The sequence below is a fragment of the Nesoenas mayeri genome (genome assembly GCF_963082525.1).
Source record: "Nesoenas mayeri genome assembly, chromosome: 2".
Lineage (NCBI taxonomy): Eukaryota > Metazoa > Chordata > Aves > Columbiformes > Columbidae > Nesoenas > Nesoenas mayeri.
In genome coordinates this window covers 37,236,448-37,253,786 of record NC_137543.1, presented here as the reverse complement: position 1 = coordinate 37,253,786, position 17,339 = coordinate 37,236,448, and the positions used below count along the sequence as shown (strand labels likewise).

The 17,339-nt window shown below is 38.7% G+C and overlaps 2 protein-coding genes across 5 annotated transcripts in view; one reads left to right on the top strand and one right to left on the bottom strand.

Annotated features, from left to right (window-relative positions):
* Window positions 1-841: 841 nt before the first annotated feature.
* Window positions 842-10,328, bottom strand: COPS5 (COP9 signalosome subunit 5). The gene is made up of 8 exons (XM_080340569.1): window positions 9,778-10,328; window positions 9,445-9,679; window positions 6,866-6,994; window positions 5,584-5,649; window positions 4,791-4,876; window positions 4,003-4,114; window positions 3,117-3,265; window positions 842-1,237 (listed from the first exon to the last, which is right to left on the bottom strand). Exons 1-8 carry the CDS (start codon window positions 9,933-9,935, stop codon window positions 1,153-1,155), a joined length of 1,020 nt encoding a protein of 339 aa, XP_080196695.1. The 5' UTR covers window positions 9,936-10,328; the 3' UTR covers window positions 842-1,152.
* A 140-nt stretch (window positions 10,329-10,468) lies between these two features.
* The window catches only part of CSPP1 (centrosome and spindle pole associated protein 1), a 66,045-nt gene continuing 59,174 nt past the window's right edge, over window positions 10,469-17,339 (top strand). For 3 of the 4 annotated variants that reach the window (XM_080339880.1, XM_080339878.1, XM_080339881.1), the window contains exons 1-2: window positions 13,975-15,472; window positions 16,627-16,723. In XM_080339880.1, the coding sequence (XP_080196006.1) occupies window positions 15,341-15,472; window positions 16,627-16,723 (229 nt within the window). In that variant the 5' untranslated portion in view covers window positions 13,975-15,340. Of the gene's footprint in view, window positions 10,516-13,974; window positions 15,473-16,626; window positions 16,724-17,339 lie in introns of those variants that run through there. The other variant, XM_080339879.1, reaches the window with a different exon arrangement.

Genomic DNA, 17,339 nt, shown 5'->3' with positions numbered 1-17,339 from the left:
TACATTGAAATCCATTTGGATGAAAAGCCCCAAATGAGTAATGGCTATTAAAATTTCCAGACCAAAACAAAAACAAAACCCACATCAAGGCAGAATTAAAGTTGAAAAGGAATATCAGTTACTTCAAGGTATAAAGTGTAAAGGCATACTATATAAAGCATGTTATAAATTATCCCAAAAGTAAACATTCCAAAAACCCCAGGAAACTCAGGATTAAGGATAAAAACTTAAGAGAAATCCAAACATCTTGCATTATTGAAATGTGGCATGAAAGCCTCCAAAACAAACTTAGATCTGCCCTGCAGCAGCACCATGTTGTAAGCCAGCAGTTATGATTAATGCAGTTTAGTATCTCTGGCCCTAAATTAGCCTACTGTGTATTTTCAGAGATAATAATTTTTCATTTTGTCCCTCTGCATGCAAGAAGCGACTATGACAAGCAACAGAAGGTGAACAGGAGGAAAATAATGGCATATAACCATATTATTAGTTTCACTGTGGAACTGGTTGTTACTTGGCTACTCAGAAACATGAAACATCCATCATAAGTATGAAGCTACCAGAACAATATTGTTGTATCAAGCATGAATTATTTCATCACTGTGAGAAGAAACCATTTCTGGCTAGGCCAGTAAATCAGGAAAGGCTCCATTAGATTTAATAACTTGTTAAAAGACAAGCAAAGGGGATTACAATTCTTAAAATTAAACACAGAAATGAAAATCTGAGTAAAACTTCTTATGCTGCATAGGTTACCTGAGTGGACAAAATTTTTCTAAAGAACAATAAGAAAGAGTATGAGGAGATGAATGTTTGCCAAAAAAATAAAGCTCCAAAACACTCGCTTTCAAATTTGTTTTATTGCAGTTGGATAATAGAGATAAATACCTAAGACCAAAATTAAGGAAGTCACATTTGTTTTTTGGAACAATTCTCCAAACTGGTTGTGTTTTATGACAAAGAACAAAAAGTTGCACTACATTTCAGGACATTTTGTTCTTTAAAACTGGTCAGACAGGTGGGAAATATTAAAGTACTACAAATTAAATGAATAATTTTCCACTCCAGCTTCATTTCCCAAATTGAGCAAGTCCAAGCGAAAGAAACCATGACTTTTTCTGTTTTGGAGATGCATATCAGCTGTGATGCACTTCAAGCTATATTAATTTGATTAAAAAGTTTATCCTTAATAACTTGAGACATCAATCCATGTATAGCTTCTATGGTGGTCTTGCAGCTGAAAAACAAGCATAAATTCAATGTTGGCCCAACAGTGAACTGAACTGTCATTTTATTTGAAGATATTCAGCTGTTTTGGAAGTTCAGGGTGCCCATAACCCCATGATTCTTAAAAACTGTCCAGAAAGGAAAAGTCAAACACAGCAATTTAGCCATTGTTGCCAATAGCTTTTTGTTGCTTAAAAGCTGAGGAGCACTATACACACAAAGTCCAATTCCAGAAAACTTATTTGTCTGGCAATTGAGGACATCTTACATTAACAATAAAAAGTGAGCTCTCTGGTCATCTGAACCAAAAAAAGAAATAATTCCAGAGGGAATGGAGCTACCAGTTGTTCCCAATACCTGAAGACTCTCACTGTTCTCTACCTCATGTCCTTTGCCCAGCCTCAGGCCAGTGGTACACAGTAACCACAGCTCCTCTGAGAAACAGAGAACATTAAAGAAAGAGTTTCTAGAGCTAGACAGTTATTAGCCAAAATAGGTAACATAGGTAAAAGCCCCAAACAGCTGAGAGGATTCCTACTGATCCAAGTTTCACCCAGTGTGCCTGGCTTATGGGGGTGTAGTGTCAAACTGACAAATAAGAAATGTCTCAAAGAGAACATACAAATGCAAGATCTCCATCAGCCCTGAAGGCCTGGAGAATAGGGACAAATTACTACTACATAGAGAAAGGAATCTGAGGCAAAGGAAGCTGGCTTGGAGGAGAGCTTGGCTATTGCATATGTACTCTTAGAAGATGGCTCTTAAAGTAACAGAAGATATCATATAGCCAAGTGTAAGCACCTTTATGCTAATGTCTTACAGAATTGTTTTTCCTAAAACAGGTACACCAAATAATCCCTTAGCAAACTCTGCAACCTTATTTCTTGAAAGTAATTTAGGTGTCACTGAATAAATTGTCCTGGTGTCTGCACAAATCTTCTACTTTCCTTTCTCTATCCTTAGGAAAGATGATTAGTTGAAGAAGAAAATGCATCTGTATTAGTGTTACAATCCATTTTGGGAACTGCAGTAGCATCTGTTACACAGGAAAGCAGAACTGATGACAACAACAATCCCATCCAGTCTAACAATTGATAAACTAACTACTAATGATGACTAAATAAAAACAGAAAAGAAACATCTCTAAGAACACTGCAAGAAATAATATAGTAGGATGACCAAAGACTGAATTATTTCTTAGAATAACTATTGAGAGTAATATGAACATAAAACACAGTCAGTATTACACGACATCAAACAGGAATCAAAATCAAACTTGTCAGCAACTCGTGTTTAAAGCATTGCTATTGTAACTGCTTCACTACAGGACCTGGGAGATATCACTCAACCTCACTCTTGTCAAGTTAGGATCAGGCTTAACTCCATGGCAAATGTATTCTGCAACTACAATAGTCTAAATGGGTATCAACTATAAAGTCAGCCCCTCCAACTCAATCATGTTTCTTTAGCTGTTAACTTTTCATAACAAGGAAACAAATGCACAGAAGACACTGGCACAAGAGTAAAGCTGATTCTATTTAAAAAGACCGTATTATATTTGCAGGTATCCCCCCCCACTGCTTACTGTGAAATATCTTTTTTTTATTTGCCGTGGAATTTAACAGGGATTTTTTGTTTAATAAATGATGTACTAGAGTTGAATTTATCCCAAAAACAAGGATTGAAAAGCCACTGTAGATTTAATAAAGGCAAGATTTTCTTAAACTCTAAAAAATAACTAGTGGAGTCTCTCATTCCTATCTATAATCTAATCCTTCTTATCTGTAATCTTGGTAGGTTACAATTTAATTGTTAGGTTACAATTAAAGGTATGACAAAAGTTTAAAACAAAGTAACACCTTTTAGAGGGAAGAACACAAGTATCTTACCTGTCTCTTGTTGCTTTTGCAAGTTTGTCTTCTGATTTCTTATCATGAGTCTCTAAACCCAGCATGAAACTGCCCCTTCCAAGCTGAGCTTCTGACTGTTCTAATTTTTCAGACAAATCAAAGACTTGGCCAGTGGTGTAGTCAGCGTTCTTAAGAGAAAGACAGCAATAAACATACGGAATGCGAAGCTATAAACTCAAGCCTTTATGCACAAAATAAACAATCTGAGAAAGCCTTTAAGACTGTAGTACCGCACATTTTAAACTGTATCTGCAATTGAAGTGATACAGAACACGAGTGGCACATGAGTTGCTGAGAGAAGCTGACCATCTGACAAATACCTAAAGGCTAAAATGGGCACTCATTGTTACTTTACACCCATGCCCTAAGTTATGAAAGAGTAAAAGTCAGTTGATTTTGACTAAGAGAAAAGGTATAAAATTGGCTTTTGCACAAAACAGGTTTTGATGTCAAGCTGTTACACTGAAGGTCTACCTGCAGTATTTCTGTTGCAACGTCGTTTTAACAGTTCCATTAGGTTTTTTAAGTGTTTACTTAATCAATACTGTTATTTTACGGCACACCACTGATTACAGTGCTGTAAAGATATATAAGGCTAAGAGGTGTTTAAGACAAAATGTAAGCATATAGAGAACTCTGTAAAATTAAGTATAAGTTTTCCCTACCTTCTACTTTTAAAGAGCAGATATAAGGAACATTTCGGTAATGATTAGGAAAATCTTCCCCTACTGTTTAATCTGACAAATACATTCTTAATGTGGGATCTGTATCTATCAGTGTCCCAATAAGCATTTTACAGTAGAGGGTCTGGCTTTCAGCACTAATGAATTAATATATGCACATGATAGCATATTATGGTACTTACAGTAAGCAAACTAGAAGAACTGAGAGTGTTGACCCAGTACTTGTTCCACAGAAGCTCAAGCAATTTACGATCCAAAGATGATTTAAAGTATGAGACTTCTAAAGCATAATACCTTTAAAAAAAACCATGCAAACAAAATAAGCTTCCATCTAAATATGTCATACGGCTGTGACACCCGAAGTACATGCATCTCAAAAAATCCTTACGAATGGCAAATACCTTCAAAGCACTGAACAATAAAATTACCTCCAGTTCCAACTCTAAAAAGATTTTCAGTAAGTATTTAATATATAGCTTTCATACAGGCATACCTAAACCCCACACATACTGCTGTGTTCTATTTAATGAGACTGAAAGTTTTTTAAATTATTCTCTTAACAACTTCGTGTGCAATGCAATGATGCCCCATTCCATGGTTGGGATCTTCAATACTGTAGTTGTTACTTACAGATGACTGCAGTTTTGCATGTATCACCTCTAATTCAATTAGCCCTGCTGCTAAATCTACATCTGACCCTTTCCCCCCTGCCCTAAGAAAGCATCACTACTTAAAGGCGTTGAGGAATCAAGTGCAAAAGCTTTTAACGATCTTCATCTTAATCTTCATAACAGAAAATATCTCCAGATACATGACAGTAAAACCTTTTCACCAAACCAACAGCGCTGAATCAACAAAGAACTTCAAGATTTGAAACACCCCGAGAAATGCACTTTTCTGCATTGAATCACTAACCTAAACACAAAACCTGAGAATTTGTGCTAGAGTTAGTAGTTTTTATGTTACTTACTGTTTACAATGTACACCAAAGTCTTCTATTTTATTAAGTGGAATAGTCTGGTATTCAGAGGGACCTTCATCTGGAGGTTTATAGCCCTAAAAATTCAAAGGGCAAAGACGACACAGTAATTTTGAGACTTCCTAAAATGTTTAAGCTCTTTGAAAGCACTTGACATAAATTCCTAGGGAAAATGAAATTTCCCTTGGTAGCCTGAAATTTTGAATTTTCTTGGATCTGAGATTTACATGTGGGTTCATTAACAGTCATTACATTTGCAGGTCTATCAAAAAGCATGTTGGAAGCAAACTAGTGGTCATAGTTGAGATTTTTCAAACAAGATGCTAAGATACAATTATATAATTTCTTATATCAAAGAAAGAATGAAAAGCAGATTACAACATATAAAACACACTATTAACATTTTAATTCTGAAAAACTATAGAGAAGAATTAACATAAATCTATTTTGATAAATGCCATCAACAACTATATCCATTAAAAACCAGCTACATCCAGCTATTTAATTTTAGGACAGCTCCACTATCTAGACAGTCTGTTTGATTTAACACTGCTAAAAATCTATGAAAAACAAACTAGCAGTCAACCTTTGTAAACATAATCAATATCCAAAGACACACAATAACCAGCATATCAGCATGTCCTTCTTTTAGAATGAACAGTGACGTACAATACAGCACAACAGATCGAACTGTCAGATGATCAAACTGCAGTAATCTTTAGAACCAATCTATTAATGTAAAGACAATCTAGTGATCACATACTAGATAATTTTAACTGTTTACCTTAGGATATGTCCTAAATGCTCCAAGATTTACTTTTCCTGCAGATATTGTTCTTGTTGGATCAATCTGTAGAAATACAGGTAATGCTTGGTATATGCATTTCATAAATTATTACAGGCATTAATTAGCCTTACAATAATTTGATTTCAGAAACATTATTAGTGCAAATTGTATTAGTTTTGTCACAAACAGTACTTTTTCGGTTGGCGTCTGTTGGTATAAGACTCTATAAAAATATGGGAATAACAATAGCCTTCTATGGATCATTTTTTCAAACTAATTTTCCTCATTTGCCAAATACTTTAAAGAAATTGCACTTCACAGCTACAATAAACCTTAATTTAAAAAAAAAAAAAATCAGTATTTTAATATTATAGCCACCGAAAGTAAGAAACAGTATTATGTGATCTGATGTATTTTGGTGGAAAATACAGGAAACTGATGAAGGAATCTCCTTGCTAACATATTTACTAATGCTCTGTTCAATTTTAAAAATAATTGGGGAAAAAAAAAAAAAGTAGCCCCAAGGAAAGTGTTCTGTGGAATTGTGAAATTGTGCCATAAGACAGAACTCACATGGTGAAAATACTTCTTAATGGTGATTTATCCTTTCCTGATGCAGTTCTACCATCATAGGTATATTCCTTCTTTTTGGGTAATTTCAGTCTTTTTTTCTTTATTTCCTTCAGTAGCAATGGTTATACAAGTAGTATCTAAAATAAGGTTTACTTTTGATTTCAGATGTGATTTGAAGCCAAGAGACCCTGAAGGGCCCAGAGAACTTCCTCAGATTTTTTCTTCAAAGACAGATTTTCTAGTGTATTCTACCTTGTACTGTGCCACTGATTTAATTTAAAAGTCATTTAGATGCAAAGTAACAGAAGTCTGTGAGCACGCTTTGCTCTGTTTCGACAGAAGCAATAATGAGGAGAACAAAAGAAACAGATTTTTGTTCTATTGCAGAAAGTTGAACACAGATTGCTCAAAACAATTTTTTGCAAAAGTACCAAGCAGAACTTTAAGAGTAATGAATGGATTTGTACAGAGCTATTCACACCTGGAACAATGTAGTGAAAATGGCCTCTGTAAGCAATACTACTGGTTCAACCACTATGTGGCCAGCAAAGCAAAAGGAGCAATACCAATTTAAAATTTGGATCTAACACTTCCATCATGCAAAATACACACTAGTATACTGTTAACAGACAGGAATGAAAAAATTTCCCCCTGTCCTCCCAACATCATTTGCTATGCGGTTTTATCAACGACCAAGAGTACTTACAACCACTGCTACAAAAGGTTCTTGAAATTGCTGATTAAGCATCTGGGTACTGACGTCAATCCCAGAGAGCCAGCAGCCATAGCCAGGGTGACTGTGATACCACCCAATTGCATTTTCTAGACGACCAACCTACCAGCAGCAGAAGAAAACAGACCAAATGTTAATCTCTGTTCTCAAAGTATCAGCTGCCCTCTATTGGGCTTTCCAGCATTACTACAACATGGCAAGAGGATAAAAAAATACCACAGCCTGCAATGCTAACTTGTTAATACTAAACATTTCGCTAAACTATTTTCTAGAAATCATGCAATCTGTAGTACTAGCATTCTCTGTTGCAGCTGCTACCACAGAACTAAGAACTTCAAGGAGCCAGAAGCTCCTTCGTCAATGACAGGTGAAGTGCAGAGGAGATTCCATGTGGTGAGATGGTACCGAAGCTGGGACTCTTCAGCATCTTCGTGTGGATATGACATAAGCATATATAATCTCACTTAATGTATGGTATGTCAGTAGAAAATTATTTAGTACAGTAACACATCTCAGAGACATATCAAGAGATTATAAGCAAGTCTAAAAAATAACTTCAGAGAGGCAAGTTTTTGAACACAAGAAGTGACAGAATTTATTATCAGTGCATGCTGTGAAACCCAAAAGATAATTTTATATTTTTAGATTTTTACGATCAGAAAAACAAAATAGCCCAGGGATATTATTGGGAAACTCCTATCTCCATAAATACTGGAAGAAAACCCAACAAACTTAACAAAAAACACAGGAGGATGCACACTCATTGCACCTAATTTTGTTATCCTCTCTCAGGAATTGCTTACTGGCTGCTCCGTACTGAGTTCAGTAATTCTGGTAGAACTCTGTATGCCAGCTCTTAACTGAGAGTTGTGTGTTTGGATTCATCACCTGCTTGGTTTTGCTGAATACCGAATATGCCAGGACGGTTAAATCAGAAAAATTACAAGACGAGACAGAACACACAAACTACCTACTGAATGAAACGTTTACTTTATTTTTGAATTGGTGAATAATATTTTTATTTTCTTTAAAACTCTCATAATAGAGACAGAGAGACCAACCAAACACTAAAGAACATGTGTTGTATTTCAAAGTCAAATAACACTTTTTGACTGTATTAACACCAGATCCTGCCCATGAAGAAGCAAAAAAGTGTAATGTTGGCATCTGTAAAGCACTTAAGCAGGGGTATATATCAACTTGCAATCTAATATTACAAAAAGTTAATCCAGGAACAACTGCTTGCCAAAATCAAATGTGGAACTGCCAGCATGCAAATTCTGCCAGAGCACGAGTAAAGCTGAGCTATTATATTTGCAAACAAGTTCCATTTCAAAATTGTGAAAACAACTATAGACAAAACTGTACAATATAAATAACTAGAAAAAACATCACCTATCATATGAGTACTCCTATCCAGATAAAAGGAACTAGATTAAATAAATTCTTTCTAAATTTTATAATAAACAGACGTGTGTTATTAAAAAGTCTCAGAATATACCTACTTCTAGATTATGTTTATTCTTTTCTGATTTTATGATCCCACCTAATTCACATCTATTTAAATGTCTCCATCTGTATATAAGGCTGTGAATACAAGTACCCCTCTCCAAAATAACCCAAATACAGCTCTTTTTTATCTCCAGTGAATAAGTAAGTGGCCTCTAATTTGGGTGGGTGTAAAATACTTAAAGGATTAAAGAAAAATCAAAGAGTAAGCTGGGCCTCAAAACTACATGAGTTAGAGTTAATTCAATGCTTATACATAGTGTAGGATTGCCCTGTATTGAAAGCAGCATGTCAGCAGGTGCTCTGATGTGCCATGCTAGTTTCTACACCAGCCACAGAGCAGATTCATATTTGTGTTATTCTTCTGCATATGACAATTCTACTGCATAGTTGGGCTTAATATGACACAGATCTCTGAATAAAAGGTGACAAAGAGGGGGAACAGACATTTGAGTCAGTTCATCTGAATTTCCAGATTACAAATATGAATAATTAAGTGGCACTGAAACTTATTCCTTCATGGGCATTTTCTTTGCAAATCTTTTATCTTTATTTTTATGAAAAACAGCAGCATGGCTATGCAGTAAGCCTTCAAAAAGCAAGAAGAATAAATGTCATATTTCTTATCTACAAATAGTATCTTTGACGCATACATATTTTATATTTAGTTTCGCATACTGATTTTGGAAATGTGTACTCTATCGGTAATTTTAGAAACACGCTCAGCCCTTGTTCCATCCACAAGCCATTAGCTGCAGCCACAAAAACACTTCCTGAGCAATGAAAATGTTTATAAAGGAGAACCCAGTACTTTATGACCTCCTGTAAAACATTGAAATATATAAATGAGAATGTTTAAAGGAGCCTGTGTTCCTTGCTGCTGACACAAGTCACGTTTGAAAAGAAACTGGACAGCCAGTTTCCCACAGTGGGAGGAGGGGGAGCAGGAAAACCTGCCAGCCCCACAGCATGTTCCTGTGCGATTACCAGATCCGCAGCCTCCTCACGGCGGGAGAGAAACACTCCCCGCCACCTCCCCTTACCTGCTTCGCGTTTTCAATGTAGGCAGCCATGTACTCGTAGGCGGCCGCCTGAGCGTTGACGCGAGTCTCGGTGCCCTCCACGGGCAGGGCGAAGCTGTCCATGATGATCATGGTCTCCCCGTCCACCTTGCCCAGCATCAGCCCCATCACCTCCAGGTTGCCCCCAGACCTGGCGTGCATCACCATCTTCAGCAGCGCCAGCGCAGAGATCTTGCAGTACTTGAAGTAATGGTGGCTGCAAGAGAGAGGCCGAGCAGGCCGTCAGGGCTGGCGCCGTCAGGGCTGGCCCCGCCGCCCGGCCCGCGCCGCCCGCCCGGCCCGGTTCTCACTCACTCTTTGGTCCAGGGCTTGGCCGCCAGGATCTCCTGCTGCTGTTTGCGGTCGTACTTGTAGATCTCGTCGATGCTCTGCGCCTCCTGCATGTTGTTGGCCAACTCCCAAGTCTTCTGCGCCATCCCGCTCCCGGAGGGGCCGCTCCCCGCCGCCGCCATCGCCCCCCGCCGCCCCGGGCCGGGCCCTGGCCCGCCTCACCGAGCCGCCGGCGGAACCAACAGCGGCGGGGGGCGCGGGGAAAGGTGGTACAGTCCGCGCAGGCGCGGGGCGCGCGGCGCGGCGCTGCGCCCCCCAGCGGGAGCGCTGGGCTCTGTGTCCCGGCCGGGTCCGTGCAGCGGCTGCCGGAGCCTGCGGGTCCTGGCGGGGCCGCTCCGCTCACAGCATGCGGCGGCCCTGCAGAGCCGTCCGCGGGCCGCGGTGCCTTCTCCCTCCGCGCCGGCCGGCCAGCCAGCCAGCCAAGCAGTGTTTCACAGCCAGCGGCCCGCGAAGGCCCCGGCCGAGGGAAGACTGCTGCTGCCGCCGCCTGCCTTCCCGCTCCCTGCCGCTGGTTGAAGCAGCGCTACTGCGAGCCCGGCGCTGCCCCCGCCCGGGGAGCTGGCGAGTCACGGGCGGCTACGGGCCGTATCGCGTCCCGCCCCCCTCCGGAGCAGCAGGGGGCGCTGCTCGGCGCCGCCCGCCGGTTTCCGGGGAGGCGGTAACGCGCGCGGGACGCGGAGCGAGCAGCGGCCGCCGGCGCCGGTGAGCGGTGTGGTAGGGATGGAGCCCGGGACCCCGCTCCGCCCAGCCCGGTCCGGTCCGGTCCGCGGGGGGCCCGAACGCCCGTCCGCTTCCCAGCCCGGGGCGCGCTCCCGTTCTCCCCTGCGGCGGGCGGGACGGGGAGGGGAGGGGGGCGGCGGCCGGGGCTCGGGCCATGGTGGCGGGTCACTGGGTATCCCCGGGAGGGTGGGGGGCAGCAGGGCTCTGCCAGGCCTTCCGGTGGGAGCCGTTTGTTGTGCGGCCGTTGCCTGACAACGGCGCCGTGTCCCTTAAAGGGGCCGAGTCCCGAGCGCCGCCTCCCCGGCCGGCCCGCGGCCGCCGGCTCCTCACACCTGGCCCGAGGGGGTCGGTGCTTCCGGGGCTGGCGGAGAAATGCTGCCCACGAAGGAGGGTGGGAGGCCCGGCCGGAGCTCAGGGAGAGGCGTTTCCCCGGGCTTCCCCGGGCTGTCACGCTTGGAGAAATGGACTTGATCTCCTGGCCCTGAAAGTTTTCCGACATTAACGCGGGTTTGGGTCACAGTCTGTGTTCTGGAAGCGTAAATACACCTACATGGGGAGGGGAAGTGATTCCCCAAACTTGTTGGTTGTTCTGAGGGTTAATTGTCCTCACAGTCTGGTAGTTTTAGTCAGAGTTTATCGATTGTGAACATCCAGGCCCTGGATTTTATTGTGCTTTTTCAGGAAAGAACTGAAAAGCAAGTAAGGTGAAAGGTACAGGAGATACGTCTCTGGCAGCATGAGCTTATTCTAAATGCCATTCAAAGGGACAGGGAAGCAGCTGGTACAAGACCTTAGGAAGTTTGAAACTTTGAAAAGTATTTCTTAGTGACGCAATTATGGGACCATATAATCTGCAAGTACAATTATGAAACAGAATCATTTTGGTTGGAAGAGACTTAAGATCATCAAGTCCAACCGTAACCAAACTCGGGCACTAAACCATGGTCCCAAGAGACTCATCTACACATTTTTTCAACACCTCCAGGGATGGTGACTCCACCACTTCCCTGGGCAGCCTGTTCCAGTGCCTGACAACCCCTTCCGTTAATAAATGTTTCCTAATATTCATATAGTTGCTTTTTTAAAAGCACTTTCATCCTTGCCACTCCTGCTGCAGTTTATATGAATGTGAATTGCCATTTTGCCAGTTTCTCTGGTGCCATTTTAGGGTTATTGTAGCACAGAATAGATGAAGTCATTCTACTTAACATGTGCTGACTTTAAATTTTGTGCTCTGTTTTCTTGCGCAAATAGGAGGGAAAGAATAAAAAGGAATGCAGTAAGTGTTCCTTTGGGTGATACACAATATGCAAATATAGTACACACACTACAACACATGTAAATAGATGTTTTGAATATCTTGAATACAGAGACGTGCATTATTAAATCAATTTGAGTATAGATCTAATAAAAAGATAATGTTCAAACTTTACTTATTGTGTTGAATATCTATATCCTTTCTATTGCCTGGTGAATTTGGTTAAGCTGTAGTCTGCCTGGCTGACTCTTAATTACTCAGAGTTGCTTTTGTGAAAACTCCTAGTTCAAAAGAAAAAAAGGTTATGAAACACTTCTCAAAAGTGAGAACCTGTTAAATATATTTTATGGGATGCTTTCAGGCAGTAGTTTGGTATATGGTAGCAGTATGTTTAATGCAATTTCACTTTGAATAATATAGTGTTTTGGGAATGCAAATACTTCCAAGATTTAAAGATACAAGAGCTAAAGGGAGAGTTGATAGATCTATGCTACAAAACATTTTTTTTTAATAGTATTTGTATAATATTGTGTTAAAACAAACAAACATGAAAAATATGCTGTTGCACCTTGTAATTTTGGGGGCATATGGTTTATCCTTGGGTTTTCAAATGTTTACAGCACGTCCTGACTTGTCCTTTTGCTCTGTGCATGTGTGCATGGAGCCATGTTTCCAAGCTTAGTTTTGAACCTGTCACTTAGTAAATGTAATAATTGCAAGGTTCTAGAAATGCACAAAATGCATTCAGACGCATTGCTAAACTGAAAATAGTTTATTTTATTTTGAATTGAAGTGGTTTTATAGTGGCAGGCTTTACCTGGGTAGGTTTATGCAGTAATGTGAAGCCAGTCTGAAGTTAATGGTTTTCTGTGAGTTTAGTGCTGTCACCTCCGAGGGAGTTCGCTGCCTAACGGGGGACTGCAGTAGCACTCTTTTTAGATATAAATGTATTGTTTCTTTATTTTTGTTGCAATTAGTCACTATCTCTTTACTTGATACAGTAGATGATAAAATTGGTTAATATTCAGTAAGATATGTGTGTATGCCTTACATTCAAATTGTCAGTCCTTTGCCTACGATATGTAACTTATTTTTTTCATTCTCTTTCAGCGTAATGTACCTTTTTTTGCTTATCTTGTAAAGTTTGTACCCTTGCATATTTTAAGCAGATCAACTCAAGCAGAAGGGTGTAAGACATAAAATATCTAGCTTTTTTCTGAGGGGCATTTTGCCACATTTCCTGGCTATTTATCTGTATTAAAGGTATGCTGAATCAACAGTACTCTAGCATTAGTGGTTTTAGTGTTCTCCAAGGCTTGGAGTTATGAGCTTTCTTCACACCAATTGAATTGCCTGTGTAGTTCATCTGTAACTGTTTTGTCTTTGTTTTTTAAATTATTATGTTGTTTTTTTGAGGAATATGATAGGAGTGCAAAATGCTAGAATGTTCATTGTGTTCCTTGTGCTAGATAGAAAAAATACTGCGAATATTCCTTCACTTGTATCCTTTCCCAGAATGGGTCTGGTACCATTTCAATACAGTGATTTGGAAACAGTTCTAGAGTTTATAAATGTTATTGTAAATAGAGGTAAGAAATGCAGATGTTAGAAGCTTTTGGGAAGACTTCTCACAGTGCCTCCTTCTGCGTGTGGTCATTTTGCTCTTGGTGGCCCTGCAGCCAACTTTTAAATTCTTTAGCATGACAAGTTGTTTCATCCATTCAGAACATTTTTTTCATTATTCTTATGTAACCTAATAGGCTAAATAAAATTTATCAGTGCCTGGAAACTTAGCCTCTTTTAGATTTCTTTTATCCTTTATCAGTGTGTAAAACTAATGAGATTAAAGATTTAGGGCAAATCAGATGGGGGAATTTATTTTTGGAGTTGATTGTCCTGTATTACCACTAGGAGTTGTAAATAGGTTGTCCTAGTTCTGCCTCCTTTTAAGCAATATTATAATTTTATATTAAGAATCCAACTATGGCATTAATGTAAGATAAACAGTTTAAAGGAAAACATTCTAAGGAATACATTAAGTATATATATTCCTTAAATTAAGTTAGTATGCAATTACTTGAATTCATCTGGTGGAATTTTGACTTTTTTCTCTTCATCTTACTTCTAGTAAGCATTTATCACAATCTCTCCAGACACATTAATTTTTGTTTACCCCTGTAGTATCTTATTCTGCTGGTCTTTGATGACTTTTTTTTTTTTTTTTTAAATTCTTGATGGCCTGTTGTTTGCTTCATACAATCTGTGGGCTTTTGAAAGACAGTGAATTAGCCTCCACAAAACTGCTGTACAGCCTGAGTTTAGATACTGGATGTGATGGGATTGTCTAGGAACCTGCACGAGCAATCTCATTGCTTAAGTTGTGTGGGTAGCATTTGAGGGTCATAATTTTCTTCTCCGTTTCATGCTTTCTTTAAGCGTGGAACATAACATATGGAGGCTTTTTTTATCCGTATGCTTGGTTTTGCAAAACTTCTCCAGTGAAGCTGGTAAAAGCGCTGAGTGGAGATTAGGATGAGTAGGCTTGTATGCAGCTGTTCTTTTTATTTTCCTCTTTCTTCTTTCCATGGCTACTTCCTATGCAGTTTTGCAGTATTTTTATTTTTGGTAAGATTATCTGAACAAAGAATATTCAAAGCCTGAGTGTATGCCTTAACTTCTGTACAGTTCCACTGTAATGAATTTGATCTACTTTAATTTTTACTCTGAGGTTATCTAGGAGAAGCAATATACAGTAAATGGCATAAATAAGATGATAAAATTTCTGCTTTGAAGGGCTTTCAGTTAAATATGCAAGATGCACAACTAATGGAAGAGACGTAATCTGCTGTTTTCTTACAGATGAGTGGCATGTCTGATTGTTACTCAGGGCTGCCTGATATTGACAATTATTGCAGAATTGTAGCTGTTCTTACTGCCTCTGCTATTTTATTGGTACAGGAGATAATGATACACTGAAATATATTCCAGAAACACTATGCATGTATTTTTGTGTTTTATGGGGTCAGTGTTCTGTTTTGTTTTTTTTTTCTTTGAATACATTTGATGTTTTTTTAAGATTTCTTATGGTAGTAAGTTAAGCACAGAATTGATTGTATGATTTGGTCTTTTCAGACTATATGTATATTTTACACTTTTTGTACTTTATTATTCCTTTATTCCATTTATTTTTTTTTCTGTTGTCCAATTTTTATATTATAATTCACTAACAATAGTTTGTGTTAGTGTGTAGTGAAGGGCCATTGATATAGTTCCAGCTAAAATGCCCCCAACCCTAAAACACTTTAACCAAGTTAGAAAAAAAGATTAGAGAAATATCTTCAGTTTTATAATCTGGAATCTTTGCATTTTCTCTATGGCGAAACATCAACTGATGTCCTCCGTGAGTGGGTTTCCTGAGTCAGGTGTTTCATTGACCCAGCAAACATCTTAAGGCTTGTAGTTCTGAGGGAGAAACTTGAATATTACTAAACTACTGTCTTAAGCAACTGCAATTGAGCTTTAAGTTTTTGAGGTTCTGATGTAAAGGAAATGTTCTGTGTCTTTTCTATAACCTTAGAAATTATGGCGGATGATTTAGACAAATTTATTGAAGATCAGAAGGCCAAGTTGGCACAAGATAAGGCAGAACTTGAAAATGATCCACCTTACATGGAAATAAAGGTAAGAGTATTTAATAGGTTTCCTGAATTTAAACATGTTGCTAGGGTCTTGATTTAAGCTTGCTTTTACTGTGCTCTTATTATTGTTCCTTACCCACTCCCTAGGGAAGCTGCTTAGCAGGGATCTGTTCTCTTCCCACTCCAGAGTGTTAGGATGGGGATAGAAGGTGTAAATATCCTCAAAATTGCTGTTAGGGAAACTAAGAAATATAAAAGACTAATTAAGTAATCTAATCAATGAAACAAAATCTGTTCTTATCGCAGTTTTCCTATTAGAAATTTTATTACCTACTTCAGAAGCTATAAAGATTTTATATTTTGCAGATCTTCATTAAGTTGTTTAATAGTGCCAGTACCTGGCAAGAAGCTCTATCTAAATAATTCAAACTAGCTAAGTAATGTGGTAACTAAAAAAAATCCTCAGTAAAAAAAAGGAGGTTTGATTTGTCTGTTGTTTGACTTACAAAGTCCCAAACAGCTTGAGCTTTTAACAAGCAATTATAATGAGTTTTCACTCCCTTCTGTGGGTAATATATAAGTATTTTTACCTAGTTACAATGATTATATCTGGAAAGTTTTATTAATTCACTCCAGAAATTTAATTCTTAGGGAGCTGTGAGGAGTTGAGCTTTATTTAGTTTTGCCTCCTCTGCTCAGAGCAAGTCTAAAGAGAAGGAGAATTTTTCCAGCCTATAGTTTGAAAAAGTCCTAAGCTGTATGGTGTAAAGGATAGTTACAGGGAACATGTGTGTTTAAACTTGCCCTGTAATACCCCATAATTCTTCCATAATTTGAAGCCGGGTGCAGTACCTCAAATCAGCTCACATAAAAAAACCAGAGATGATATGTGTAAACTATGAAACAACTGTGGATTATGACGTGCTTTATAACATGAAATATGTTGACGATGGATATTCTTGTTTATGACATGGAATATATTGAATATATTGAACTAATAATTCCTGTGTTGTAGAGGAGTACTACTTTTTTGGTAGTATTAGTGAAATGTGTAACCTGCTTAATGTGTTAATCCAGCATCACCTTCAATCTCTCTATTGTCCAGTGCTAACATAATAATTATGTTAATAATGTTGTTCTTTTATGTGATATTTCTTTTACCTTGTGATGGAGCAAAACATGTTGTTTTATTTTCAGAAAAAGGAATCAGAGAAGCTTTCTGAGACTAGCAAAATGTTGATCTCCATGTCTAAAGAAAATATACCTCCAAATAGTCAACAGAACTATCCTTCAGGTACAGTATATTTGCTTATATGTCTTCTAGATTTAAGTAGCATTTAATTACCTTAGAGAATTTTTGGAAGGGAATTACTGGGTTGGAGTTTTAATTATAAGAAGGTAATTATAATTCAAGTGCATACAAATTCTTAAGTTTTCAAAATGTTTTGGGATTGTGTGGAATTCTTTTTTATAGTTATGCTTTTTTTAGTAAGGAAAATATGCCAACCACTTTATTTTTCTCCTTGTAAAAGTAGCTCAATTTAAAACAAAACAAAAGTAAAAACCAAATGAAAAAGCAGTTTGCCAGTCCATGATAGATTATCTGTCCTTTCCTGTTGTATTTGGGTGGAGAAGAATGTAATGTGCCAGCTTTCCTTACTTGTATTATGATCTCCTCTCTGTCGCACTGCTGTTTTTCCATAGTTACACTTGTGTAACTTAGGTTTGTCTTGACAGCTTTAGAGCTTTTCTGTATCCTATTTCTTGTCAGTAGGTAACTCTTTTAATGTGTAGGCACTTTGGTTTTGTACCCCATTGGTTTTCATACTGTGCTTACTGTAATTCTCTAGTAATTCTGCAGCTTTCAGTGGGAGTAAAAGCTGTCCTTTTACTTTAAAGAAGATATGTCA

Bases quoted from the DNA above. Each gene is read 5' to 3' on its own strand.
- COPS5 (XM_080340569.1), bottom strand. From the start codon at position 9,935: ATGGCGGCGGCGGGGAGCGGCCCCTCCGGGAGCGGGATGGCGCAGAAG. The intron at 9,680-9,777 runs GTGAGTGAGAAC...TCTCTCTTGCAG, and splicing joins GCCAAGCCCTGGACCAAAGA to CCACCATTACTTCAAGTACT. The intron at 5,650-6,865 runs GTAAGTACTCTT...GTATTTCTACAG, and splicing joins AACCTTTTGTAGCAGTGGTT to ATTGATCCAACAAGAACAAT.